We start from the raw sequence: 27,273 nt of genomic DNA on the forward strand, positions 1-27,273 counted from the left end.
GCACGATAAAATTTATTCATAAAATAAATAAGCATTTTCACACATTAATAAAAAAAGAAACTGAATTAATCTGTGAATAACACATTTCAGTAATTTTGCCAATAAAGTAAGGGTTAATGTAATCAATTACCACGTTTTTTAATCGATTACTTTACTTCAAAATTTAAAAAATGTGATTTAAAATCGTTCATCTTAGTAGTCCTTTGTTCAAGATCAAAGCAATCCATGACTTAAAAATTAAGGCCCTCGAACTCAACCTACTAAAAATCGTTTCTAAAAAACATCACAGTCCAACACGTCTTTTAGATAATATTATATTTTTTTTCTATCTTGTAGTTTTCGTCCTTTACAAGTTTTTTAAAATTGAAAATGTTTTTCTTGTAAAAAAGCGAAACGTGAAATATTTTGTTAAAGTTCGGTAAGTGTAACATAATTATTAAGCGATTTAGGTATTTAACTGACTTGGTCCTTAGGGATTACCGATACGGGCGGTACTTATTAATTTAATCTTCTAATGTGGCTGACCATCTCATCCTACAGGACTATTAAACTCCCAAAAGTATACAGTTCTCGAATCTGAGATTGAATTTTTTGATAAGTACTTGGTAAGTGAACATACATATAGAGCAACTTAAACAATGCGGAAGCAAACTACCACCATTCTAGGTTTTTATGTTCCTTACGAAATTATATTACCCATTGTAAAAAGTAAAAAAACTAAATTATTCAGGTTTTCTAATGTTTATTAATAGTCCTCTGAATTCAAATTCTTAGTTTGCATTAGTTTGCCTTATCAGGGCTCAAAGCAGTGTTCAGCGAGTGAAAAGCAGTGAGTGGAAGTGAGTGGCTATAAGCCGATTGCGTGGACTTTCCCACCCCCACAATATTTTGTCCCATTCGAATTCAGCTCTTGGTTTCAACACAACACAATGTCGAATGACGAGTCAATTGCTTGTCTTCACGATATGATATCCGGGAATACTTTGTTATTAAGCTCGTTTTTTGATGAGTCGAAATTGAATCTATTCGTCAGCAGGAACACGGCTATTACCAATACTTAGCAATTGCTTAGAGAAATCATCAGCAGATAGATAGTTTAACAGTGCAATATTCATGCTTATAGACAGTTGGAGTTTCTTTATATATCGTCACAAGATTTTATATAGATCTTGGAATGGTAGGTTTTGTAGAAAACCGCCAGATAATAAAATCATCACCACCAAAACATCTTTCAATGTCAAGTGCTTCCAATGCGCGTTTGTCCTTTGCACTCGTCCAATGTGATGATTTTTCATGCTACTAAAACTTTGGCCATTGCGGAGTGTTTTGAAATGCTGCATGTCGGTTGTTCAGTAGTTTGAAGGTTTATTGGTTATTTTAACGCTGAGTGAGCCGTACGGCATCCGTCTAACAATGAGGCCGCTATTTCAGAAGAAGCAACTGCTACCTCAATTTCGGATCTCGCACGTTCAGTGGTTAAAATCAATGACATGAGGAATGTCTTCTTAGTTTCACCAGGGGCATCCGAAAAAAAGCCACAATTTCCATCAAAAAATTTTTATTAATCAGTGTATCAAAGACTTCCCTCTGCTTTGGATTTAGCAGTGCTAGATTCCATTAAACTGATTGAATTACAATGTTCATAGCACCAATACAAACTAATCGATGGAAGCTTGAGTCGTTGGTGCAATCATAGAGAAAGTCTGCTGAATTCCAATCAATACTTGAACCATTTCTTCTTCGAAGTTTATTTCTCTGTTCATCTGTATGATAAGCTCGAAGATTTCTTCTTTCTAACCTAACCGTTTCAAGGGTTGCTTCTCTGTGCTCTTGTTTGAGAAGCACGAACCAAGGCCCTTCTTCGTTTTATTATGTCACTGCACAAAACAAAATTATCGATATAGTGATATTAAAATAACAGTGCCCTCAAACTTTGTTTAGGCGAAAAAAAATTAACTGTTTTAACGGATTTCCGGCAATTATTTATTGTTCTTAAGGTGTATTCTGCTATTCGGGGCAGAGACAAATACAACAAATCAATAACCATAAAATTTGCTTCAGCAGATCTCGAGTTGAACAAATCGGACTTTTTATACAATACACTCATAGGGTGAAATGGTATATTAAAGTCTCCAAAATGTATGTAACAGGCAGAAGAAAGCTTCTCCGACTCTATAAAGTATATATATTCTTGATCAGGATCAACAGCCGAGTCGATCTAGCCGTCCGTCTGTCCGTTTGTCCGTCCGTCCGTCCGTCTGTATAAACACGCAGATCTCGGAGGCTATAAGAGCTAGAGACACCGAATTTGGTATGTATACTCATGTAGTATGTAAATGTATCACATAAAATAATCACATAAAACTATTTTTCTTAAAAAGTATAACAGCTATAGACATCAAATTTGGTTTATATTTTCGTTTAGTTAGCGCGCAGAAACTAATTGTTCACACTTTTTGCCACGCCCCCTCCGCTCCCGGAATTTACATAAAACAGATTTTCTTAAAAACTATGACAGCTACCGACTTTAAATTTGGTATGTAGACTAGTTCAATAGACGCGCAGATATTGGCTATTTAAAAATTTTGCCGCGCCCAATTCCGCCCCCGCAAATCAAACAAAACTGATTTTGTCAAAAACTAACAAAGCTAAAGTCACCAAATTTAGTATGTACACTGGCTTAGTATGCGCGCAGAGTATACATCTTCTCATATTTTGCCACGTCGACTTTCGCCTCCATAATTTGTAAAAAACCGATTTCCTTCTGTAGTTTTTGATTTCGCATTCAAATTTGCCAGACTAACTATTTCTACCAAACTACCAAATCGGACAAGAAACATGCAAAATATGAGTATGAACGTGCATAAGGCCAGGATTGGCCGTTGGCTAGTAGCGGCGCTAGAGTGCTCGTGTGTTTGTGGAGTGAGCGAGATAGCACATAGTATGAGGCATGTAAAAACAATTTAATAGACATACATCTGGTTTTCGAAATTTAAAATATTTGTTTCACCTGGTGAAACCCAAGTCGGCGAGTCGACTTACTTCATTATATATATAAGATTAGATACCTATACAGATCGGCTCTGCTCAACCGCTGCTACTACGTGCATACACACAAGCGCAGCTCTATATAAACCATATGTGTATGCGTGCCGTGCTTTGTGAACTTATCTTTTCTTTATTACTAGAATTGCTTTACTTTCAGTTCTTCTAATAGTGTTATGGTTTACTAATCCTAATAATCCTTTCAGTTTATGTCGAAAAGAAATGTTACTGCGACCAGCAATCCATTCGATGGCCGTTATATACCCCGAACTGAGCATCTGGAGTGGATAAATGGAAAACTGAATTCAAATTATATGCATCTAAATGACTTGTGTTCCGGCCTATTTTTAGCTCTTTGATATCTTTAAATCTGATGAAGAAAGTGAAATGGGCAACCACTACGGATTTTGATCATATACAGAAATTCTGATTACTAAAGATGAGTTTCCATCGCACGTATGGGCAGAAGAATATTCCTGTACACTTGCTGATAAAGGGTACTCTTTAGGATCATTTGCGATTTGATCGTTGGGTTTACAAGTTCTTCTTGATAAAATTAACAATCATCTGCTGCAGTTAATTATGATACCCCGGCAAAAAGTACACGCACTCTCCCAGTGGAGATCGTAAGCTCAGTCGCAATGCGAAGCGGACTACAACACAATTCTCGCTTAAAATTACCTAATCGAAGATCTTGAAACCGGCTGCTACCATGCAACTTAGCGAGAGACCACAATTGAGAATCGCTTGAGTGCACCACCAGTTCAGCGCAAGCTAAGAGTCAGCAGATCATCAACGAGGACAAGCAAAAGATTTCCAAAACAAGTCGAAGACGGTTTCAATGAGGTTAAATTGCCTGAAATATGGAATAAGTCATAATAATCCGATTCCATATATATATCATTACATTCGACAAGCAATACTGATCAAGAGGTATCTAAACAGGTTAAGTCCACCGATGATACTGTGATAAATAAACTAAAGAAGGCCCAAAATACTAAAACGATTTGGTACAAGTAATTAAAACGCGCCGGAATTTAATTTTAACCTAGTTTTAAACACAATGATTTATTTACAGGCAAGTATTCACCCACGATATGTTTCGGGCTAAAGTAAAACTGGAGTTAAAAGTGCGGGTGGTCGGCGTAACCGTATTCGCTTTTGGAAAAACATTTCTACCACTCCCTCCCTGCTGTTCACTCAGTGGCGTGAACACTAATGATGACAAATCAAGGCAACATGAAATCGCTTCGAAGTGGTTAATAAAAGGATTAAGCCACTGATGGAAGATATACACGAATAGACCAAGCTAGATTTCATATTTCATATATTATCTAAATATCAATGTAAAAATCCTCTTTGAACCGAGTTGAGATCTTAACTATGTTTTATGCACAAGAGTCTATGGATTCCAAAAATTATTTAGTTTTTCCAAAATTAACAGTTGTGTAGAGCAATGCTTATAACAAACACCATTTTAGAATAAACTAACATTTAAGTGTGATTACATCAGCTACTTATTTTTGCACGTCCGCACTCTGTAACGTGAAGCTATACACTGATTTGTCCCTAATAAATGCCTGTATAAATGAGCGTAGTTGTCGGTATCTACCTTATTACTAAGTCTTATATTTGTCAGGGTATTTTTTATCTGCAGCATTTCGAAAGTGAACCGTTTGGTGTAATGTTTTTCTTCATTTACCATGTTTGCTGCAGTAAAATGGAAGGTGAATGTCCACCGCACGTTGGCCGCACAGTGCCATAAGTGCCGCTTTTTGTATATTGAAGTGTACCTATGTAATTTTCTTCAGTTTTCTGCATTATTCCCGTTGCATGGTATTTTATAAACTACATTGCTCTTGTCCATTGTATTAATCTTGCTTTTTGTCCTGTTGAATATACTCCGTAACGTGTTGTTGGGTTTTGTGTGTTATACAGTGTTGTAGCGATCCGAGTTTGCTAGTCTTTCCGACAGTTGTGGGACGCATGTGACGGACATAATGCGTTTTGTTATGGGTTCTCTATTTGTTTTCTTACTGTGAGTTATTAGTAACGTCCTTATCCTTTAAAATTTGTCTTATTTCTACCTCTGTTTTTTTATGAAAAATGGTCCGATACGTTGAGCATCCGTTGTATACAACCTCTTGCTGTATTCATTATCATTGACTTCGGATGTTTTGAGTTGAAGTTGATGATTCGTTCTGATGCTGTTGGTTTTTTTTTACCATTTTAATTGAAGCTCGTTTCCTCGTCTGTGTATTGATGAATCTAGATATAGGCATTTCCGGAAAAAGGTCAACCACAGGACCCAAACATAAAGTTCCAAATATCCGTATTTTTTTCATTATATTTTATTAAGAAATGTTCCAAATGTACAGTTTTGAATAGTAGTAGTGAAAAAAAGGTCAAATGTACAAAATATTTGTAAGAAAAGTTGAGTTTGTGTTTTTAGTAAACTTGTTACATTTTTAAGAGATTACTCTTTAAATTATTTACTGCATTAGAGGTTCTGTAACCGTAAATGTTCTGCTCTTAAATGAAACTTAGACACGTGAACTAACCGTAAAAAATATAAAGAGAGCCGTAAGAGTACGATTTTACCGTAATTTCGCTTATTTGTCAAGTCATTTTTTTGTCGTGTGAGTGACCGAAAAACAGTGAAAGTTTTCTTAGCACATACATTTTTCCAGAAACAATCATATAAACAACGTCTAGTCACAAAATTGAAATTGGATCATCTGCTCCATCACATTGGATCAATTTGGGTTATAGCGTGCTCGTGGCGAATCAGGCACTTGTCTCTGCGGATCACATAATCTAGAAAGTCGGTGCCTGTACTGTTTTAAACCAAAAATTTAAAATTATTTGAAATTCCGAAATTTCTTTTTCAGCGTTATTTCAAAACTCATCTTTAATATAAAAAAATATATTCCACAACATAAAAATATATACATCAACTTCTCAACTAATCGCAAAATTCAAATGGTATCCTCCAGAAGCTATATTTCAAACGATAAGAGCGTTCTTTGATCGCATCGGCACTCTCCGCATCCATCCAGATCTCGACCTGTTCATTAATGCAAATATCTGTGTCGTTTTCAGGGGAAGAGCGCGGCAGATTTTTTGAATAACTACTGCCCATTTCTCTGTCGAAATATTACAGTTCTGGCTTTCTAGGAGCTTAAAAATAAGTTTCAGGCTACACTCCACTTTTGGCCATGTAACTCTAGCAGCGGTTAACCGTAAGAAATTAATAAGACTTATGGCCTCAAACTGTCCCATAGAACAAATATTTCTTGCCACCCATTCCATTGTATCTTCATCAGCGGCTGCCTCGAACAGTCGTCCATTGAACTCCGTTACGGGAGCCACTTCATTGAATGAGGTATCAATCCGAGAAATTGATGGTAATAATCCTTCGCACAATCTGAAGAGACCACCAGCACAAACGGCCTGTTTTCTGGCAATATATCCATGTATGGTGGCCGCAGTCCGTTTTCCTCCGTTTCCAGGTCCGATTCGGATTCGACTGGTTTAGTCCTGGACTTAATCCCGCAGCCTCCCATACCGCAAGCCTCTATCATGGCTCCAACGGATGACGTGCTTGGAATACTCTCCTCACTAAATTCGACATCATTTTTGAACCTATTTTCAATAGACAGAATATTCAGTTATATCTAATTCGGGTTTTCTATTCCTTGCGCTTACTTCTTAGAAGGCATAGGATTTTCGCGTGTATTGCCCTTTCGCTTTAGACCCCGTTTGCAATCATATGTGGAATCCGTGCTAGACCCAGAGCAAAGATCAATGACTGAAGAATCCGACACCTGGTTATCGACTAACGGAACCGCAACATCCTCTGCTTTAAGAGAAAACAGTATTAAGCCCACCATATTGTTTCCGTTATAGCATGACAACACCGGCTTGCTGCGTTTCTTGTTGCCTAGACCAGCTACTTCTGTAAAGAGATCGGATTCCGCTTCCTCAATTGCGGATTGCACTATTAGATGCCGTTCAAGTTCTGAATTCAGGTCATATATCGTAGCTGAGATCGGCAGCTGCATAGCCAATTGCTGAAAAGGAACACTTAGACATGATTATGAAAAGTTATATCCTTACGATCACCAACCTTCCCGGATTCCATGATTAACTTAACAGTCAACATTTTTTCATTTTTTTTACTTTTCAGTTTTCACTTTTTAGATTATTCAAATGTAAACTTTTTGTTTTATTTTTGATGTTGACTCCATGATTTCACGAAGTTGAATGATTCATTTACTGTACCCCCTGAACGGGTCGAATTTTCCAAACATCCCAGGCCTTCTTGGATCTCAAAAATTGTACAGTTATTTCTGCCTAACTGAAAAACATAGACCTTTTGAAGTATATACATATGTACATATGTATATATTGATGAGAATCTGAGTCGATATTGCATTTTACTGGTTCAATTTCAATTGGTCGTCTTGTGCTTGGACATTCTTTAATTTACTGTGTATGTAATCTTCTGATATAATCATAACAGGGTAGCGACTAAGCGCATCCGCATGACGTATACGATTTCCTGCACGGTGCTCAACATCAAAATCAAATTCTTGGATCTCAAGAATCCATCGTGCGACTCTAGTGCACACATCTTTTTTATCCATCGTCTTTGCAAACGCATTACAATCGCTTATGACTTTAAAATGCATACCTAGAATTACCTTCTCGGATCTTACGAAATGCTTCAACTACCGCCAAAATCTCTAATTCGTAGCTAGTGAATTTTCTTTCCGCTTCAGTCGTCTTTTTGCTCATGTAGTATACAGGGTGCAATTCGTTATCATCAGGTAACTTTTGTAATAAAATTGCTCCGAAGCCATCAATCGATGCGTCTGTATGTACTTCTGTTTCAAACTTGGGGTTAAATATTTGCAAAACAGGTTTCTGTGTTATCAATTCTTTTAGCAAATTAAAAGATTTTATCTGACTCTCGTTGAATCTAAAAATTGCGTCGTTTTTTAATAAATCAGTAAGAGGCTTGGCTATAATCGAAAAATCTGCAATGAACTTGCGAAAATAACCAACCAGGCCAAGAAAACTTTGGAGCTGCTTTTGATTCATCGGCATAGGAAATTTTTTTACAGCTTTGGTCTTTGCGTCTGAGATACATATCTTCTGATTCTTTATAGTATGCCCCAAAAATTCTATTTCTCTCTTCAAAAAGCAACATTTCTTTAAGTTAATGACTAAACCATATTCTTCACATCGCTTCAAAACATTTCTCAGATTGGAGACGCCTTCTTCTTCAGTTTTACCAGGGATTATAATGTCGTAGACGTATGGAATAGCCGTACCAGCACGGGTTAAATCACGAAAAATGGCATTAACGTGTCTCTGAAATACCCCAGGGGAGTTCGTCAATCCAAAAGGAACTTTTAAAAACTGATACTGTCCGTTGTGTTTAACGAATGAGGTGAATCTTCGACTCTCTTTTTTTAACATCTACATGGAAAAATCCATTCTTTAAATCGATTGTGCTGAAAACCGTTGCTCCTTGTAGCCGATCCAATTGATCTTCCATCAGAGGTAATGGAAAATGGTCTTTTACTATTACCTTGTTTATTCTTCTATAGTCAATGCACAGCCGTGGAGTGCCATCGCGTTTTTTTACTAATACGACCGGACTGCTGAATTCAGATTTGGATTGTTCTATTATTTCGTCTTTCAGCCACTGATCGACTTGGTCATCGATTATGCACAGTTCAGCAAAAGCGAATCTGCGTGGTCTCGAATAAATTGGACTATCGTCTTTTAACACAATACGCATTTCAACATTTGTCGATTTTAACTTTTCCGGCTTATAGTTTTTGATAAGTTCGTTCACTTCGCACTTTGTACTTTTCGATGCATTTGAGTCAATGTCAATTTCGTCGTTTTCGACCTTTATTCTCATTACCGAACTTAATTCCGTTTCATCATTATATTTCCCGATTTGTACGCCATCACGATTGATTTTTATTTCGGCTTGCTTACAAAAGTCTTCTCCCAAAATCACTTCAACATCTAGGAATTCAGATGATACCACTAAAAAAACCAAATCAAACTGTTCTTGGCTTACGGAAAGCCTTCCCGTAAACAAACCGATAGGAACCACTCTCTTTTTATCTCCGAAACCGTATAGAACTTTGTCAACTTTAGCCAGCTTAGGTTTTTTCAAACGATTATAAATTGTTTCGGTTACGATATTATATTTGCTACCAGTATCAAGCAAGGCTATACACTTTTCATTGTTGATTGATACTTCTTTATACATAAACATATGATCAGCTGATATTTTATTAGTATTACGAACGTCTGTGCTATTTTCAGGCCTTTTATTTGGACAGTCTTTTGCTATGTGACCAAAATTATTGCAACCAAAACACTTTCTTCCTTTACTCTTATTCTTATTCACAATTCTCAGATATATGTCCTTTTTGCCCACATTTCAAACCACTTTCTTTATTTTCGTATTTCATTACACTTTCTTTTTTGATTTGAACGTTCTTAGACTCACTCTTTTGATTACTCGACTTTTCCCGCATTTTTTCATAACATTTTATTTTCTCTTTAAACTCTTTTAGGTTATTAGCATTGTACAATATTGCTTTGTTCATACTCAAGTCATTAATTCCGTCAATTACACTGTTCTCTAAATTACCCCGTGATGCCATCTCTTTCATTTTCAACAAATATTCTTGAACACTTTCACCTTTCTTTATTTTCCGTTCTGACAATTGCTTATGTAACTCCGCGCTATTTATTACAGTCGGTCGCGATTCGCGCCACTGGGATCTCCGGTTTTACTCCTGCTCTTCAACTGACGATGACCCTGCCGCTTTGCTCGCTGGCAGGCCTGCCCGCCCCCCCCCCTCCGCCTGGGGTTCCCCCCCCGCCGCCGCCTCTGGCGGCCCTTCGTGGGGGCCCAATGGGAAGAAAATACTCCCCCGAGGGCCCCCCGTCCCCCCCCTCTCCCCCCCTCCCCCCCCCCCCGCTTCCCCCCCCTCCCACCAAAAATATAAAAAAACCCCCATAAAAACACCCCCCCCTTTTATACCAAAGAAAAGGCCACCCACCACCCAAAATGTTACTTACGAATTGTCGCTGACTCGGCCCGTCTCCTTAGGCGCTGACCAATGGGAAGACTTCCTGCCGTAGCGCCCTCCCCGCCCTCCTCCCGTCCCCCCCCCCCCCCCCTCCCCCTTCCGCCCCCTACAAACTGAACCTCCGAAAACCCCCCCCTGAAAAAGAATACATATTATACATCCAAGAAAACACCAAACACGACACCTAAAATTTAACTTATTCTATTAACTATAATCAAGAACCAAAATCGAGTTCGAATCCCAGAGAAAAAAAAAAAAATAGTTTGAACATATATCGAAGTTAGTATTTTAAGTATCGATTGTTAGAAGTAAGTCAGTATTTTAAGTATCGATTGTTACTGTTTTAAACTCATTTAAAAGTGATTCTTTCAATGTCGACCAATTTTTAATTCCGCGTTCACTCAGAATAAACAAGGACATTAGCAAGTCCTTTAATAGCTCTTTTAGCAAAAACAAATTTTTGTAAACTATCCCATTGCATCAAGTCAGCCATGTCTTCGAAATCCTCAATCCATACTTCAACTGATAAAGTTTCATCGCCATGGAAAGGTCGTAAAGAGTCCTCAACGTCCCGAAAACTCAAAGCGAACCTCGGTGGTGGCATGTTGACATTCACTGCATTTTGCGTATTAATATTGTTGGCCACGACTGTAGAGTTTGCCCTATTCGTTTTGTTTCGCATATTTTCGTTTGTTGCAGCTGTTCTAAAATTCGTTTCGTCGCTCACTACCGACAACATTTCGTCTTCGTCTTGCATATTGCCTACATCGCCATCGCTTTCGCACTCATCGTCGTCATCTTCGTTTTGATCATTTACTGTGTCAAGGTCAGCTAGCAAATTTCCAGCTTGCAAATTGCGAAATAAATGGGAAGTTAGATTCGATTTATCATGCGATAAACCCAAAACGTTACAAATAATCACTAGATCGTTATTTGTTAAGTTCTTTTCCACATAAGACACTTTCGCTGTTGCAATCAAAGTCAAACCCTTCAAACTTTCTCAATCTTTGGCGATTTGCACGATCGCCTTCTTCTTCGTAAATAAATTTGTGAAACAATGTAATATTAGATTTCTTTTCAGTTTTCAGTGCCTCTTGCACATTCCCTAAGTCTTCAAGTTTGCTCATAATTCTTTCTCTTACGCACACACACTAATATATATGTATGTATATATACGTCGTTTGCCACGTCACCACAGTTATCGTCGTATTCAAACACTTTCTCGTCGTTCGTTGAAAAAATTGTTGACCGTTTATTTATTTTTATTTTTTTTTATTTTCCTCGTCGTTTGATTCCACTGTTGCGTCGTAGTTTGTGTAAGTTTGTCTCTTTCTCACTCAGTACTTTTTTTATTTCTTTATAAGTTGAGCCATGCCTTCTTTGTAGGTTGAGTCATGCCTATTTTGTAGGTTGAGCCCCCATAGGAATTTGTTTTATTCACTATATTTATTTGTAGTATTTTAGTTTATTTTAATGTAAAACTATTTTTTATTATTTTTATTAGATTTAGTTGGAAATTAGTCGTCTTTACTGCTTCGCGTAACGACGTCTTTCGCCTTTTTTGCAACCGCTCTCGCTCGTCTCTTTGGTTCGACTGCCCGTCTTTAATGACTGTGCCAAATTTAAAGATAAAGATCGGGTGACTATATCATATAGCTCCCATAGGAACGATCGGTCGAAAACAGTGACTTTTGTAAATAACTTCGTTACTTTTAACGCGATTGCTTTCAAATTAAACATTTCTTAATTTAATATATCTGTTCATGACTGTGCCGAATTTGATAAAGATCGGATGACTATATCATATATCTCCCATAGGAACGATCGGTCGAAAACAGTGACTTTTGTAAATAACTTCGTTACTTTTAACGCGATTGCTTTAAAATTTAACATTTGTTAGTTTAATATATCTGTTAATGACTGTGCCAAATTTGATAAAGATCGGGTTCCCATAGGAACGATCGGTGGAAAACAGTGACTATGACCATTCTTTCGCAAACATAAGCCTTTTTAGATAAAACGTTCTTCCACATTGATGGCTAATAGGTAAGGAAAGAGTTACCAAAAAATTTGCAAACCTTGACGCGGTCGAAGTTAGCCCCGGCCCTCTGGTTGCAATAGGATTATGTAAAATTGTCAAATTCAAACATTTTTGTTGTTGCATAAAAACAAGGAAAGGAAATTTACTTAATGAGACCAGTTTGTCCGAAAATATTCTGGAAGATCTCGAGCGGGAAGCTTCGGGATTGTTTCATTTGGTAAAAACACAAATTAAGTAATGTTTGGGAATTAAAGGACTTTATATAGTCAATGTTCTTTTGTGTTTTTCATTATTTTTGCCATTGCACTATGGGCGATTAGTTGATTTTGGCGGCATAAAGTCCACACACAGAGCTAGGCGCTTAATTTTTTTTTTAATTGTTACTAATATTTTAGTTTGATTTCGGATTTTTTTTTAGTCAATTTGACCACGCCTTTATTTTCCGCCCCTTTATAACCCCGGCACCTGTACAAAAATTTCAATTTTTATTATAAAGCAAAGCATAAAAATAGAAAAAGTAATATTTTACCATGTTTTAACAATATTCCAAACTCAAAAAATCAAAAAGTTAATAATCTTCTTCATCCAAAACAAAAGAATTCTCATGTTTGTCATCGCTTTCGTTGTCTGATTCGGTGTCTTCATCATTTCCAAAACTGTATGAACTCAGCTCTGATGTTGGATACTCTAAAAGGTTTATAACTTCTATTGGAAGCGGTTTCTTTTTCAAATTTTGCAGCCTCTTATTTATATAGTAGCTTGATATTAATGGATCAGATGAGTCCATGGCTCTATTAAAAACGTCAGCCATATTACTTAATCTAGAATTTTTTCTGGCATGAGAACGTCGGTCCATTTTATAATGTTTGTTACGAGCTTCTGATGCATTTTCACCCAAACATCCAACTGGAACTATACACAAATTTATAATGTCTGCTCCGTGAACTAATATTTTATGTACAGTTTGAGACATTGGGTACCACGGATATGTTTTCATATATAGATTAAAAGTGTCATTACAAAATTGTCGGTACTTTTTTTTTGGGCTGATCGAGAATTCACACGGTATTGCTATTAATATATAGTAAAAATTATTCAAAATGACCTCATCAAACAATGTTATGGATGCAAACAGTTTTGTATTTCCAAAGATTCGTCTCGCCGTGTTACCATCATTGCTGTTACCACTTCCGTTCTGTTTTGGTATGCTAATATGCAAACCCATTACCTTCCATACTGTTTGCTGAATTTCCTTCTTTCTTATCATCATTTTATTTTTATCATTTTCCTCAGTCATTACATTTCGCATATTTATATTCATACATTTTGCAAACCATTCTGTGTAAATTGACTTGAATCGCTCAAGATTTCGATTGTATTTGCGCAAGTATCGTTTTATATAATATTCAAAATTAGTCACTTTTGCCTTAATTTGCTGTATGTTTGATTTGTTCAAATTATCTTCATTTATTTCTTCCATTATGTACGCTACGACAGCATCAGCATTGCGATTGTTGTTGTTCCAAATATCAACAAGCGTGTTGTTGTTGAACGTAAAGGAAACTTCAAGTGCAATTTTTTTTTAAAAGGAACAAAAATGAGCAAAAAAAATGATTACTACAATAAACTAGACACATCCGTTAGTAACTTGTCATTTTTAGTTGCATGTTTTGATATGCAATTTTCAAGAAATACTCCACGGAACACAATTAAAATTGTTAGATTTTCGCTAAAAATACAATCAACAATAACACTGGACATTAAAAACACCATGAACATTTATACACATTTAGCGTAAATAAAAGATTCTAAATACCTTGAGCTTTGCTATCCATATTACACTTATTTATTTAAACGAAACCAAAAATAATTTAAACACTTTCAACAGCATGAAATTTTTAGCGCCAATTTATATAATTGCGAGCTTCAACAGATCTGCTGGTTTGAAGGGCTGCCAAGGGCCCAAAAAAGGTTGCCACCCGAAAAAAAAAAATTGTTTTTCAGCTAACTGAAGTGTTTACTATTAATAAAAAATAACATTTTCTTAATATTTCAGCATAAATTTGATGACTTTATGCCGCCCATTATGAAAAATCGCCCATAGTGCATTGCCCTAATAAGTAAACCATTAAATCACAACAATTGGTGTGACATTCCTTTCGTATTTTCTTATTTTCAGTGAATTTCTTAAGGTGAGTCAAAACTGGGCCACTTTTTTTCGGCCTAAAAAAAATTAAATCTGTTCCAAAATTTTTTGAGTAACTCAAATAAACATACTTTTTTTGGAAAAAAGTTGCGTTTAGTTAATATTTAAATGTTAAACTTCTTAATTTTTAATTTCCTGGAACTGAGGAAACCATTTTGAGGTTTTTCAAAACCCGGGTCACAACTGGGCCCTCTCCCCTACACAGTTGCTTAATTTGATACTTATTTCCATCTTAAGCCTCTTGAGTAATATTTTACACCTACTTAAAACAGAGTTTAATAGTGGGCACTTAATATATTTTAGAAAATAAATTTTAACGAGTAAAAAAATTCAATTTTAAATATAGTCCTTAGATCTTTAGTTTAAAATATAAAAGTGCACTCATGTTAGTTCTAAAAGTATAAAAAAATGTCTACTTTCTTTGTACATCCTTCGACCTTTATACTAGAGATCCTTCATCGCTTTTATCAGAAAACATGTGAATAAAAAATGTTTGAAAATTCTTATGAAAGAGTCAAATGTTTAGTTTTGTTGTATCAAATCAATTGCCAATAGGGCTTTTTTTTTTTTATCCTTTACGTGGATAATGATTTTTTCATTTCACATAGTAAATTCTCGAATGTAATAAGCATTAAATTTTCTTAGATGCAGTTGCAATTACATTGTAATTACAGGACCAGAGTCGCTTTCCATGCAGGTCTCAGAACAGGTAAAAAGGATTAAACCAAGCACTTAAGTACCAGCTTATGACAGATATACAAACATATGTAGGTAGGTATGAATGTAGGTACATACATACATATATACAAATATATAAGTAGTTGGGTAGTAATATGACTTAAATTTTCAGATTTTCGCCTCCCCACTCTTCTTTTTTTCTATAAAATAACGCTTAAGATGTGACACATGTCTATGTCCTGTTCATCCTAATTGGCCCCAAGTAATTTGCCTTTGCATAATTTTAATTAGTATTAAGATTTTGGCTTTTTAAGATATCTCGCCAAATTTTGCCAGAGGAAATTGTAGTCACAACAACACAGCTGACCAAGAAAATCAATGATTAATTTTCTGTGGTAGCTACTCCATTCAGTTCAATGTAAGAGTCTACGCATTGGAATGTGTGCATTGGGAAATATGGCAATGCCCAAGAAAATTTGTCTAAGGTTCTTGCTAACAATTCGCATATAACGATTAATACTTGCTCTATGAACTGATCTAAAGTCATCAGATCTGTATCAAAAGAAAATGCACAATTTTTAGTTTTAGTATCAAAATATATTTGGCTTAGCTGCACATGCACCAGTCTGTATCAGCATGATGAAAACTTCAAGTGTCTCAGCATCTCAGCATTTAATCAGCATCGTATCGTCAACCTTTTCGTTTGTATTTGGATAAAGAACCATACAATCGCCTTCTGTGGAATCTTCGATTTAAGTGTTATACAAACGCACCAATTTGTATTAAGTGTCACATATTTGTTGATCGAACGTCGCCTTCTGTGGAATCTTCGATTTAAGTGTTATACAAACGCACCAATTTGTATTAAGCGTCACGCACCAATTTGTATTGTCACATATTGAATTTGTATTAAATGTCTCACATTTTTGTTCATCGAACCTCGCCTTCTGTGCAATCCTCGATTTAAGTGTCATACAAATGCACCAATTTGTATATATATTTGTGTATCGAACCTTGTATTCGCCTTCTGTGGAATCTTCGATTTAAGTGTTATACAAACGCACCAATTTGTATCACATATTTGTTGACGAACCCTCCTGCCTCCTGTGGAATCTTCGATTTAAGTGTTATACAAATGCACCAATTTGTATTATTGTAATCGACCTTCTGTATTAGGAGTAATAAAAATTAAATTGAAATTCATAAATTCTTATATTCGTAGCTTACCATGTGTAGATTCTTGTATTGGACTTGGACTTGGACTAGGCTAAGGTTAGGGAAATTACATTACAAATACCATTCCCATTCAGACTGTTTGAACTTACTGTGATGATCCGGTTCAGGTATTTAAAATTATTATTAATGTTCACCATTATTATTCGCCTATCTTCTGTCAGGAGTTCTTAAATTAAAAGTTGGTAATTATATTAAAATTTAGTTCAAATATTAAACTCTTAACTTACTCTGTGCGTGGGTGCTGTAGGTAAGAGATATGAACAAGAGATAGAGTATTAGTGTCTGGTATTAGTGTCTGGTAACTGAAAACTTTTTTTTATCACTTAAATTTGCAAATAATGGTTTTATTTATTCAAACCTTTTTTTCAGATTTTTTTGATATTTTTTTTTAATTTTTTATAAACAAAAAAAAAAAAAAAAACAACTTTTCGCTTAAACCTAAGTGTTTATTTGCCAAAAAAAACTGTTGTTCAATTTTGATTATATTTTAGAGCTGTGTGCTCTATCGTGGAGAACCAAAACTTAACTGACTTTCTCTGGATTCGTCTGAGGTATATCAACTTTTCGAATGACAGTTCGCCCAACCCGGCTGCTTGGATTTAAAAAATTTACTTGGCAACATTTCAATATGTTTTGACATAAATATAAAGGCCGACTTTGGTTCTAGATTTCCAGAGTTCAATATATGGCTTCTTGGTGAATAAGTCTTAAGCTGCGTCCACAAAATGTTCGGTACATCATCCCAATAACACATTAAAACTTTTTACCAACATTACATATATATCGCATGAAATCAAAATTTAAGGTCAACAAATTTATGAAGATCATTCTGGACTCTTTTAACATGTTAACGAAGATGGTAAGACAGAAAAAATAAAAAAACAAAAAATACAAGTAGACCGATGTGAGAAGAAAAAGAAGGAAGAAAGGACTACTCCTTTGCGAGTACAGAAGGCGGGCCCTGTAGGAAATGTCAAATCAAATTTATTGACTTTCATTGTTAAGTGGAGAGGGAGTGGATTGTGGGATTGCAACTTGGCGCTCATTCAAATGTGAAAAGCCAATGACTGAGTTTAGGGAAAATGGTGGGGATAAGCGAAATCCTCCTCTTTTGACATGGCAGGCAAGAAAAAGCTTTTTTTTTTTGTCCTGCACTTGTATTTGTGCTCGATTAAAGCGACGCTTCAGTCTTGAGACAATCAGCGGGAAAACCCTCCACCTGTTTTCTGCTCTTTTTTCAGAGCTTTCCACAATGCCTTATAAAAAAATCATATGCTTCCTTTCAGTGCATTGAGAGCTACACCAGAGTTTTCTCCCCTCTTTGGTTTAGATATTTTTCTTTCTTTTTGTTCTGCATTTTGTCGTTGTTAGGTTTGACAATTATTTGCATTGTTCACTAAAAGTCGTTTGTTCAACATTCACATGAATCGGTACCTACAACTTAAGTGTCTACCCAAGTCTGGGTTAGAGCAGACACTCACTTAGCCCACAGATAAGCTAGAATGTTTGATACCATGGCAAAGACATTTCTTTCTACATAGGTAAAAATACAATTCAATTAAGAAAGTACTGAACATTTTTATTGGTCGAAAAGAATTTTTAAAGGTCGGCGTAATTAATCCTAAATTATTTCAAGATCCGTTGGTTGCAAAGAGGAATGAACAGGACGCCCCTCTAAAGCGTGTTCTTTCAGAAATCCCTCGTGTGAATGACGTTTAAGTGGTTGGCACGAGCTATGTGTATATCTATAAAATTTGCATGTTGATATATACTTGTTGATAATTTCCAAAAATATACTCACTTCCTTATTACCCACTCTGTGAGTAGGATTCGTTTGTTTATATATATGTGGGATGTGGATTTGCGATGTGCATCAATCCCACTGTACACGAAGACGAGAGACGAGACGACGATCAAAGAGAGAACGTGAGCGTGTAAGAAGAGACGATCAAGAGGGATGACGAACGAATGAGAGATGACGACGAGGGAGTTGGTTTTTGCGCGTCGAACAAGACGGACGTGTTTTGAGGTCTTGCGTCATAGTCGGATGCAAGGTCAAGTCGAGTACCATAGACGGGTACTATAAGTCGTGTGTCAAAGTCGGACACTAAAAAGTCGATCGCCAAAGTCGGGCGTAAAAAGTCGAACCGTCATAGACGGACGCCAAAGTTGAGCCGAGCCAAACGTCGATTGTTATTTAGCATAGTGTAATCTCTATGAAGTCGTATTATCATGTAAACCCCCTAGACTATAATTATATCGTAAATAAAACCCCACAAATTTTGGGTGCTCATCCGGGATAGATTCAAGTTAGAGTGGTTACAAAAGAGTTTCCTCACATATTTTGTCGTGATAGAAAGAGTGCGGGATACAAGAGACTACCTCACATACATTTTTTGTGCGTTCGTGCGGGAGAAGAGTGAAAAAAAAAAAAAAAAAGTGATTTTTTTTCTCGAATAATCGTGTCGTATTAAGTCGGTCCTGCTCTGCTAGTGGTGAAATTAAAAAATTAACTATGTCGTGTTTAAATGATTTAATAAGTGATACTCTGAAAACGGGTAAAGCAGACAATATCAGAGCATTGCATAAATTTATCTATGAGAGCGAGGGAGATAGAAATAACCGCAAAAGAATTCGAGTATTTTCTGGTTTCGATTTCGATGAAACGAACGCAAAGTACGAAGCAAAGGCGGAATATGTACGACGAAATTTGACGAACAGTGATCTTGTTTCGATTTGCAATGTATTGGGAATCAAGTACAGTGTCGACGACCTAGCATTGCATATTTTCATGAATTTGAAGCTGAACAATTTGTTGGCATCACAAGACGAAGACGAATCAGACGACGAAGTAGATGATGAAATAAACGACGAGACAGATCATGAATCGGTAGCTACAGAGAGGAACGTAGCAACAGAGAAAAATTGGAGGAACAGGCCGCACGAGAGAGCAAGCGAGAACGACAACGATGAGTACAGAAGAATAAACGAAGAGAGAGATAGAATGATGACGCCGCGTTTTGCCATTAGTTTTCGTGACGTGGAAGAGAACATTCGTATTTTTGACGGCACTAATACTATTGCAGTAGAAGTTTGGATTAACGAATTCAATGAGCAAGCAACGTTGATGTGTTGGAACGATTTCCAGAAGTTTCTGTTCGCGAAGAAGGCGTTAAAAGGCATCGCGAAACTGTTTGTCTTGAGTGAGAGAGGAATAAATTCGTGGAACTCTCTCGAAAAAGCACGTTTGAGTGAATTCAAATCGTGCGTGAGTAGTAAAGACGTACATGGGCAACTGATGAAAATGAAGCGTAAAAACAATGAGTATGTTTTTTTATACCCTTGCAGAGGGTATTATAAAATTGGTCAGATGTTTGTAACGCACAGAAGGAGACGTTTCCGACCCCATAAAGTATATATATTCTTGATCAGCATGAGAAGCTAAGTCGATATAGCCATGTCCGTCTGTCCGACAGTCCGTCTGTCCGTCTGTCCGTCGGTGCGTACGCGTTTTACTCAGCCATCTTATGAGCTATCGGGATGAAATTTTTTTGGGAGCTTTTTTTTACCCGGGTGAGATAAAGTATGAAAATCTTTGGAATCGGACTACTATATCATATAACTCTGGAACAAAAATTTTTGCAAAAATTGGAGTATCCCCATGAAATTTACCAATATAATAGAATTTGATATAAAATCTCAGATCCCAAAATTTGACCCTGATCGGATAAATAGAACACAAGTTACAGTCTATATAAATCGGTTCAATCGCTGCCGGCAGCTCTGCTTGCTGCCTACTACGTCATCATCAAATCAACAGAGCACATGCATACACACACAGACGCAACGCTACATAAACTGTATGTGTATGCGTGCGTTGCTTTGCTTAGGGAATGAGGGAAGAAGAAGAACAAATTGTACATAGTATGAAGAGTAAAATTGTTTTGTTTGTATATTAATGAATTGAGTTGCAGAAAACAAATTTTGAACATGTGAAATTATTATTGTCAAGGACTGCAAGGGTATATAAACTTCGGCATAGCCGAATTTAACTTCTTTGATATTTTATTTTGAGTACTTTTTCAGAATGAAAGATGTAGCTTCACGTGTACAAGTAAAAGACGATTCATTAATAGAATATTTAATTGACGGCATTGATGAAAAAAAGTGAGAATAAGTCGATTTTATATGGAGCGAAAAATTTAAATGAGTTTAAAGAGAAATTAAAGCAGTATAAAACAATGAGTGAAAAAGAAAGTAAGAAAGACAATGGTAAATACAAAAACGACGAGAACAGTGCAAAAGTGAAAGACAAAATGATGAAAAGAAATAATAAAGATGTTAAAAACGATGTCGTGTGTTACAATTGTGGAAATAAAGGACATTACTCGAAAAATTGTGATGATAAAGAGAAAGGTAGAAAGTGCTACAAATGTAATGGATTTGGTCATATAGCTAAAGATTGTAAAAAGGAAGAGATGAACAGTCAATTCAAACCAAACATAAGAAGTTTAAAGTCGAGAACAGAAATAACCCGTAAAGTGATCAAAATTGACAATATTGAGTGTAAAGCATTGTTCGACACGGGAAGTAAATTTTGTGTCATAAGCGAAGATTTGTATAAACGTTTGAAAAAGCAAGAGTTGAGTAGCTTTGACGGTTTCCTAATTGGATTTGGCGGCGGTAAATCAAATAAGATAAGGCCAATTGGACATTTCGTGAATTCTGTTTTGATTGACGACCAATCGTTCGTGCTAGATTTTCTTGTAGTTCCGATTAGATTGTTAGATGTCGAAATGATCATAGGTGAGGAGTTATGTTTGCAAGCTGACATTATATTTAGTCGAAATGGTCTAAGAGTAGAAAAGTTCGAAAATGAAAGTGATAAAATAAACATTCTAAAAATTGATGTCGCAAATAATAAAGATGAACTTGATAAAGACGAAACGGCAAGCACAAGTGCTAAAAAAGATGTAATCGATTTGATATCTAATTGTCAACTGGTAGCAACTAAGACGACCAATGAAGAAGTGGCAGAGTGCGTGAACGAGAAAGTCGAAGAATGGTTGGCTGATGGCATAATTAAAGAATCAACGTCCGAGTACACATGTTCGGTGGTACTTGTAAAGAAGGATGACGTTGTCCCCAACGCAAAAAAGGATCAGATTATTGGTCAGGCCCATAACAAAGGACATTTCTGGGCAACACAGACGAAAGAGCTGATTTACAAAGATTCTTTTATTAAAAGCTGTATTCCCTGTATTATCAGTAGCCGTGAAGTTGGCAAGCATGAAGGTCCTCTCGAGTCGATTCACAAAGACCATAAATATATTGATGATCCGACGAAGTGGTATCGACATGTTAGCAAAGTTCAGCAGGCTATCAATTCGACGTACACCAGAAGTATTGAGACTTCTCCATTTGAGTTACTAACTGGCGTTAAGATGAGGACCAACGATGACCATAAACTGAGAGATCTTATCAACCAAGAGACGAAGGCAATATTTACAGACGAAAGAAGCGAGCTCCGTGCCAAGGCGAGGGCACACATCTCCAAGATCCAAGACGAAAACAAGAAGTACTACAACCTACGTCGTAAGCAAGCTCGATCTTATGATGTTGGCGACCTGGTTGCAATTAAGAGGACGCAATTTGGGAGTGGTCTCAAATTAAAACCGAAATACTTTGGACCCTACCAGATTAAGAAGGTGAAGCACAATAACGCATACGACGTCGAAAAAGTTAACAAGTGCGAAGGACCTAAAGTGACGTCAACATGTGCAGAGTACATGAAGCCCTGGAGCCTAAACCGAGACGACGAGGAAGATGACCCAGCATTCGGGTCGAATGCGTAATCAGAATGGCCGAATGTGGGATGTGGATTTGCGATGTGCATCAATCCCACTGTACACGAAGACGAGAGACGAGACGACGATCAAAGAGAGAACGTGAGCGTGTAAGAAGAGACGATCAAGAGAGATGACGAACGAATGAGAGATGACGACGAGGGAGTTGGTTTTTGCGCGTCGAACAAGACGGACGTGTTTTGAGGTCTTGCGTCATAGTCGGATGCAAGGTCAAGTCGAGTACCATAGACGGGTACTATAAGTCGAGTGTCAAGGCCGGACACTAAAAGTCGAGTACCATAGACGGGTGCTATAAGTCGTGTGTCAAAGTCGGACACTAAAAAGTCGATCGCCAAAGTCGGGCGTAAAAAGTCGAAGCGTCATAGACGGACGCCAAAGTTGAGCCGAGCCAAACGTCGATTGTTATTTAGCATAGTGTAATCTCTATGAAGTCGTATTATCATGTAAACCCCCTAGACTATAATTATATCGTAAATAAAACCCCACATATATATATTATATTCTTGATCAGCACGACGAGACGAGTTCAAATAGCCATGTCCGTCCGTCCGTCTGGATCAACGCAAACTCCTCTTAGACCGTTAGAGCTAGCTGCCATAGAAACTATCGGTCGCAAACAGTGACGTTTATAAATTACTTCGTTACTTTAAACGCGATTGCTTTCAAATTAAACATTTGTTAGTTTAATATATCTGTTAATGACTGTGCCAAATTTAAAGATAAAGATCGGGTGACTATATCATATAGCTCCCATAGGAACGATCGGTCGAAAACAGTGACTTTTGTAAATAACTTCGTTACTTTTAACGCGATGGCTTTCAAATTAAACATTTCTTAATTTAATATATCTGTTCATGACTGTGCCGAATTTGATAAAGATCGGATGACTATATCATATAGCTCCCATAGGAACTATCGGTCGAAAACAGTGACTTTTGTAAATAACTTCGTTACTTTTAACGCGATTGCTTTAAAATTTAACATTTGTTAGTTTAATATATCTGTTAATGACTGTGCCAAATTTGATAAAGATCGGGCTACTATATCATATAGCTCCCATAGGAACGATCGTTCAAAAAAGTTGCAAGTGTATACAAACTTTGACGCGGTCGAACTTAGCCGCGGCCCTCTGGTTTCCATAGGATTATGTAAAATTGTCAATTTCAAACATTTTTGTTGTTGCATAAAAACAAGGAAAGGAAATTTACTTAATGAGACCAGTTTGTCCGAAAATATTCTGGAAGATCTCGAGCGGGAAGCTTCGGGATTGTTACATTTGGTAAAAACACAAATTAAGTCAATGTTCTTTTGTGTTTTTCATTATTTTTGCCATTGCCATAATAAGTAAACCATTAAATCACAACAATTGGTGTGACATTCCTTTCGTATTTTCTTATTTTCAGTGAATTTCTTAAGGTAAGTCATAACTGGTCCACTTTTTCGGCCTAAAAAAGTTATCCAGATTAAATCTGTTCCAAAATTTTATAATAACTCAAATAAACATACTTTCTTTGGAAAAAAGTTGCGTTTAGTAAATATTTAAATGTTAAACTTCTTAATTTTTCATTTTCTGAGTTAAATTTTCAGAGTTTTTGGCCTCCCCACTCTTCTTTTCTTCTATAAAATAACGCTTAAGATGTGACACATGTCTATGTCCTGTTCATCCTAATTCGCCCCAAGTAATTTGCCTTTGTATAATTTTAATTAGTATTAAGATTTTGGCTTTTTAAGCCATGTAGTATGTACCTTCATTTATGTATGCGTAAATATATACAATATTTCAATGGCTGTGTGAATGCGCAGTGCTTCCTTTCATTTATCTTTGAATTGCATCCTTCAGAGATGTGAAGTAATTAAAATGTTAGTGCAAACTCTAACTCTACGTCTACGCATTCGAATGTGTGCATTGGGAAATATGGCAATGCCCAAGAAAATTTGTCTAAGGTTCTTGCTAACAATTTGCAAACGACTAATACTTGCTCTATGAACTGATCTAAAGTCATCAGATCTGTATCAAAAGAAAATTCACAATTTTTAGTTTTAGTATCAAAATATATTTGGCTTAGCATGATGAAAACTTCAAGTGTCTCAGCATCTCAGCATTTAATCAGCATCGTATCGTCAACCTTTACGTTTGTATTTGGATAAAGAACCATACAATCGCCTTCTGTGGAATCTTCGATTTAAGTGTTATACAAACGCACCAATTTGTATTAAGTGTCACATATTTGTTGATCGAACGTCGCCTTCTGTGGAATCTTCGATTTAAATGTTATACAAACGTACCAATTTGTATAAAGCGTCACGCACCAATTTGTATTGTCACATATGCACCAATTTGTATTAAATGTCTCACATTTTTTGTTCATCGAACCTCGCCTTCTGTGCAATCCTCGATTTAAGTGTCATACAAATGCACCAATTTGTATATATATTTGTGTATCGAACCTTGTATTCGCCTTCTGTGGAATCTTCGATTTAAGTGTTATACAAACGCACCAATTTGTATCACATATTTGTTGAGCGAACCTCGCCTCCTGTGGAATCTTCGATTTAAGTGTTAAACAAACGCACCAATTTGTATATATTTGTGTATCGAACCTTGTATTCGCCATCTGTGGAATCTTCGATTTAAGTGTTATACAAATGCACCAATTTGTATTAAGTGTCTTTCACATTGTGTGTTGTGTATCGAGTAATGAAAATTAAATTAAAATTCATAAATTCTTATCTTCGTGTATTGGACTTAGGTAAGAGATATGACAAGAGATAGATTGTGTATTAGTGTCTGGTAACTGAAAATTTTTTTTTATCACTTAAATTTGCAAATAATGGTTTTATTTATTCAAACCTTTTTTTCAATTTTTTTGATTTTTTTTTAATTTTTTATAAACAAAAAAAAAAAAAAAACAACTTTTCGCTTAAACCTAAGTGTTTATTTGCCAAAAAAAAAACTGTTGTTCAATTTTGATTATATTTTAGAGCTGTGTGCTCTATCGTGGAGAACCAAAACTTAACTGACTTTCTCTGGATTCGTCTGAGGTATATCAACTTTTCGAATGACAGTTCGCCCAACCCGGCTGCTTGGATTTAAAAAATTTACTTGGCAACATTTCAATATGTTTTGACATAAATATAAAGGCCGACTTTGGTTCTAGATTTCCAGAGTTCAATATATGGCTTCTTGGTGAATAAGTCTTAAGCTGCGTCCACAAAATGTTCGGTACATCATCCCAATAACACATTAAAACTTTTTACCAACATTACATATATATCGCATGAAATCAAAATTTAAGGTCAACAAATTTATGAAGATCATTCTGGACTCTTTTAACATGTTAACGAAGATGGTAAGACAGAAAAAATAAAAAAACAAAAAATACAAGTAGACCGATGTGAGATGAGAAGGGGAAGCTAAGGAAAAAAAGAATGAAGAAAGGAAATAGGACGGGTCCCTTGGAAGGGAGTGGATTGTGGGATGTGGGGGTAAGAGTGCGAAAGGCGATTGCAACTTGGCGCTCATTCAAATGTGAAAAGCCAATGACTGAGTTTAGGGAAAATGGTAGGGATAAGCGAAATCCTCCTCTTTTGACATGGCAGGCAAGAAAAAGCTCTTTTTTTTTGTCCTGCACTTGTATTTGTGCTCGATTAAAGCGATGCTTCAGTCTTGAGACAATCAGCGGGAAAACCCTCCACCTGTTTTCTGCTCTTTTTTCGAGCTTTCCTTTCAGTGCATTGAGAGCTACACCAGAGTTTTCTCCCCCTCTTTGGTTTAGATATTTTTCTTTCTTTTTGTTCTGCATTTTGCCGTTGTTAAGTTTGACAATTATTTGCATTGTTCACTAAAAGTCATTTGTTCAACGTTCACATGAATAAGTGTCTACCCAAGTCTGGGTTAGAGCAGACACTCACTTAGCCCAGAGATAAGCTAGAATGTTTGATACCATGGCAAAGAAATTTCTTTCTACATAGGTAAAAATACAATTCAATTAAGAAAACACTGAAAATTTTTATTGGTCGAAAAGAATGTTCAAAGGTCGGCGTAATTAATCCTAAATTATTTCAAGATCCGTTGGTTGCAAAGAGGAATGGACAGGACCCCCCCTCTAAAGCGTGTTCTTTCAGAAATCCTCCGTGTCACTGACGTTCAAGTGGTTGTTCATTGCTTTGTGTATATCTATAATAATTGCATGTTGATATATACTTGTTGATAATTTCCAAAAATATACTCACTTCCTTATTACCCACTCTGTGCGTAGGATTCGTTTGTTTATATTGTAGGGATATACAAGTCTGGGCTCACTATAAATGTTTAAATTTAAGGATTTTTCAAAATTAAATAAATTTTTTTGCTTACATTTTTGACTTGTTTGTGTTTTTTTATACCCTTGCAAAAGGGTATATTAATTTTGGTCAGAAGTGTGCAACGCATAGAACGAAGCATCTCCGACCATACAAAGTATATATATTCTTGATCAGCACGACGAGACGAGTTCAAATAGCTATGTCCGTCCGTCCGTCTGGATCAACGCAAACTCCTCTTAGACCGTTAGAGCTAGCTGCCATAGGAACGATCGGTCGCAAACAGTGACTTTTATAAAAAACTTCGTTACTTTAAACGCGATTGCTTTCAAATTAAACATTTGTTAGTTTAATATATCTGTTAATGACTATGCCAAATTTAAAGATAAAGATCGGGTGACTATATCATATAGCTCCCATAGGAACGATCGGTCGAAAACAGTGACTTTTGTAAATAACTTCGTTACTTTTAACGCGATTGCTTTAAAATTTAATATTTGTTAGTTTAATATATCTGTTAATGACTGTGCCAAATTTGATAAATGATCGGGCGACTATATCATATAGCTCCCATAGGAACGATCGTTCAAAAAAGTTGCAAGTGTATACAAACTTTGACGCGGTCGAAGTTAGCCGCGGCCCTCTGGTTTCCATAGGATTATGTAAAATTGTCAAATTTCAAACATTTTTGTTGTTGCATAAAAACAAGGAAAGGAAATTTACTTAATGAGACCAGTTTGTCCGAAAATATTCTGGAAGAATCTCGAG

The 27,273-nt window shown here is 36.2% G+C and overlaps 1 protein-coding gene and 3 long non-coding RNA genes across 5 annotated transcripts; 1 reads left to right on the forward strand and 3 right to left on the reverse strand.

Annotated features, from left to right (window-relative positions):
- The first annotated feature begins 262 nt into the window (after positions 1 to 262).
- Positions 263 to 4,549, forward strand: LOC137586276 (uncharacterized). Of its 2 annotated transcripts, none has more exons than XR_011033737.1 (4): positions 263 to 418; positions 474 to 605; positions 3,252 to 4,061; positions 4,124 to 4,549. It is a non-coding gene; the product is annotated as an uncharacterized lncRNA (long non-coding RNA). The 2 variants fall into 2 exon arrangements; XR_011033738.1 differs by having other exon boundaries at positions 3,252 to 4,055.
- A 1,855-nt stretch (positions 4,550 to 6,404) lies between these two features.
- Positions 6,405 to 7,295, reverse strand: LOC137586279 (uncharacterized). Its single transcript, XM_068302293.1, has 3 exons — positions 7,175 to 7,295; positions 6,754 to 7,118; positions 6,405 to 6,690 (listed from the first exon to the last, which is right to left on the reverse strand). The coding sequence occupies exons 1-3, from the start codon at positions 7,208 to 7,210 to the stop codon at positions 6,405 to 6,407; spliced, it is 687 nt and encodes a 228-aa protein (XP_068158394.1). The 5' UTR covers positions 7,211 to 7,295.
- A 16,939-nt stretch (positions 7,296 to 24,234) lies between these two features.
- LOC137586277 (uncharacterized) lies at positions 24,235 to 24,954 on the reverse strand. The gene is made up of 2 exons (XR_011033739.1): positions 24,805 to 24,954; positions 24,235 to 24,749 (listed from the first exon to the last, which is right to left on the reverse strand). It is a non-coding gene; the product is annotated as an uncharacterized lncRNA (long non-coding RNA).
- Positions 24,955 to 26,241: 1,287 nt separating this feature from the next.
- Positions 26,242 to 26,737, reverse strand: LOC137586278 (uncharacterized). Its single transcript, XR_011033740.1, has 3 exons — positions 26,561 to 26,737; positions 26,437 to 26,505; positions 26,242 to 26,380 (listed from the first exon to the last, which is right to left on the reverse strand). It is a non-coding gene; the product is annotated as an uncharacterized lncRNA (long non-coding RNA).
- Positions 26,738 to 27,273: the final 536 nt, after the last annotated feature.

Source organism: Drosophila tropicalis, unplaced genomic scaffold (genome assembly GCF_018151085.1).
Source record: "Drosophila tropicalis isolate 14030-0801.00 unplaced genomic scaffold, ASM1815108v1 contig_956, whole genome shotgun sequence".
In the NCBI taxonomy this organism is placed as follows: Eukaryota; Metazoa; Arthropoda; class Insecta; order Diptera; family Drosophilidae; genus Drosophila; species Drosophila tropicalis.

Excerpts from the sequence above, each read along its gene's own strand:
- LOC137586279 (XM_068302293.1), bottom strand. The coding sequence starts at position 7,210 with ATGTTGACTGTTAAGTTAATCATGGAATCCGGGAAG. Across the intron at positions 7,119-7,174 it reads TAATCATGGAATCCGGGAAG|CAATTGGCTATGCAGCTGCC; the intron begins GTTGGTGATCGT and ends GTTCCTTTTCAG. Across the intron at positions 6,691-6,753 it reads AATCCTATGCCTTCTAAGAA|GTTCAAAAATGATGTCGAAT; the intron begins GTAAGCGCAAGG and ends TATTGAAAATAG.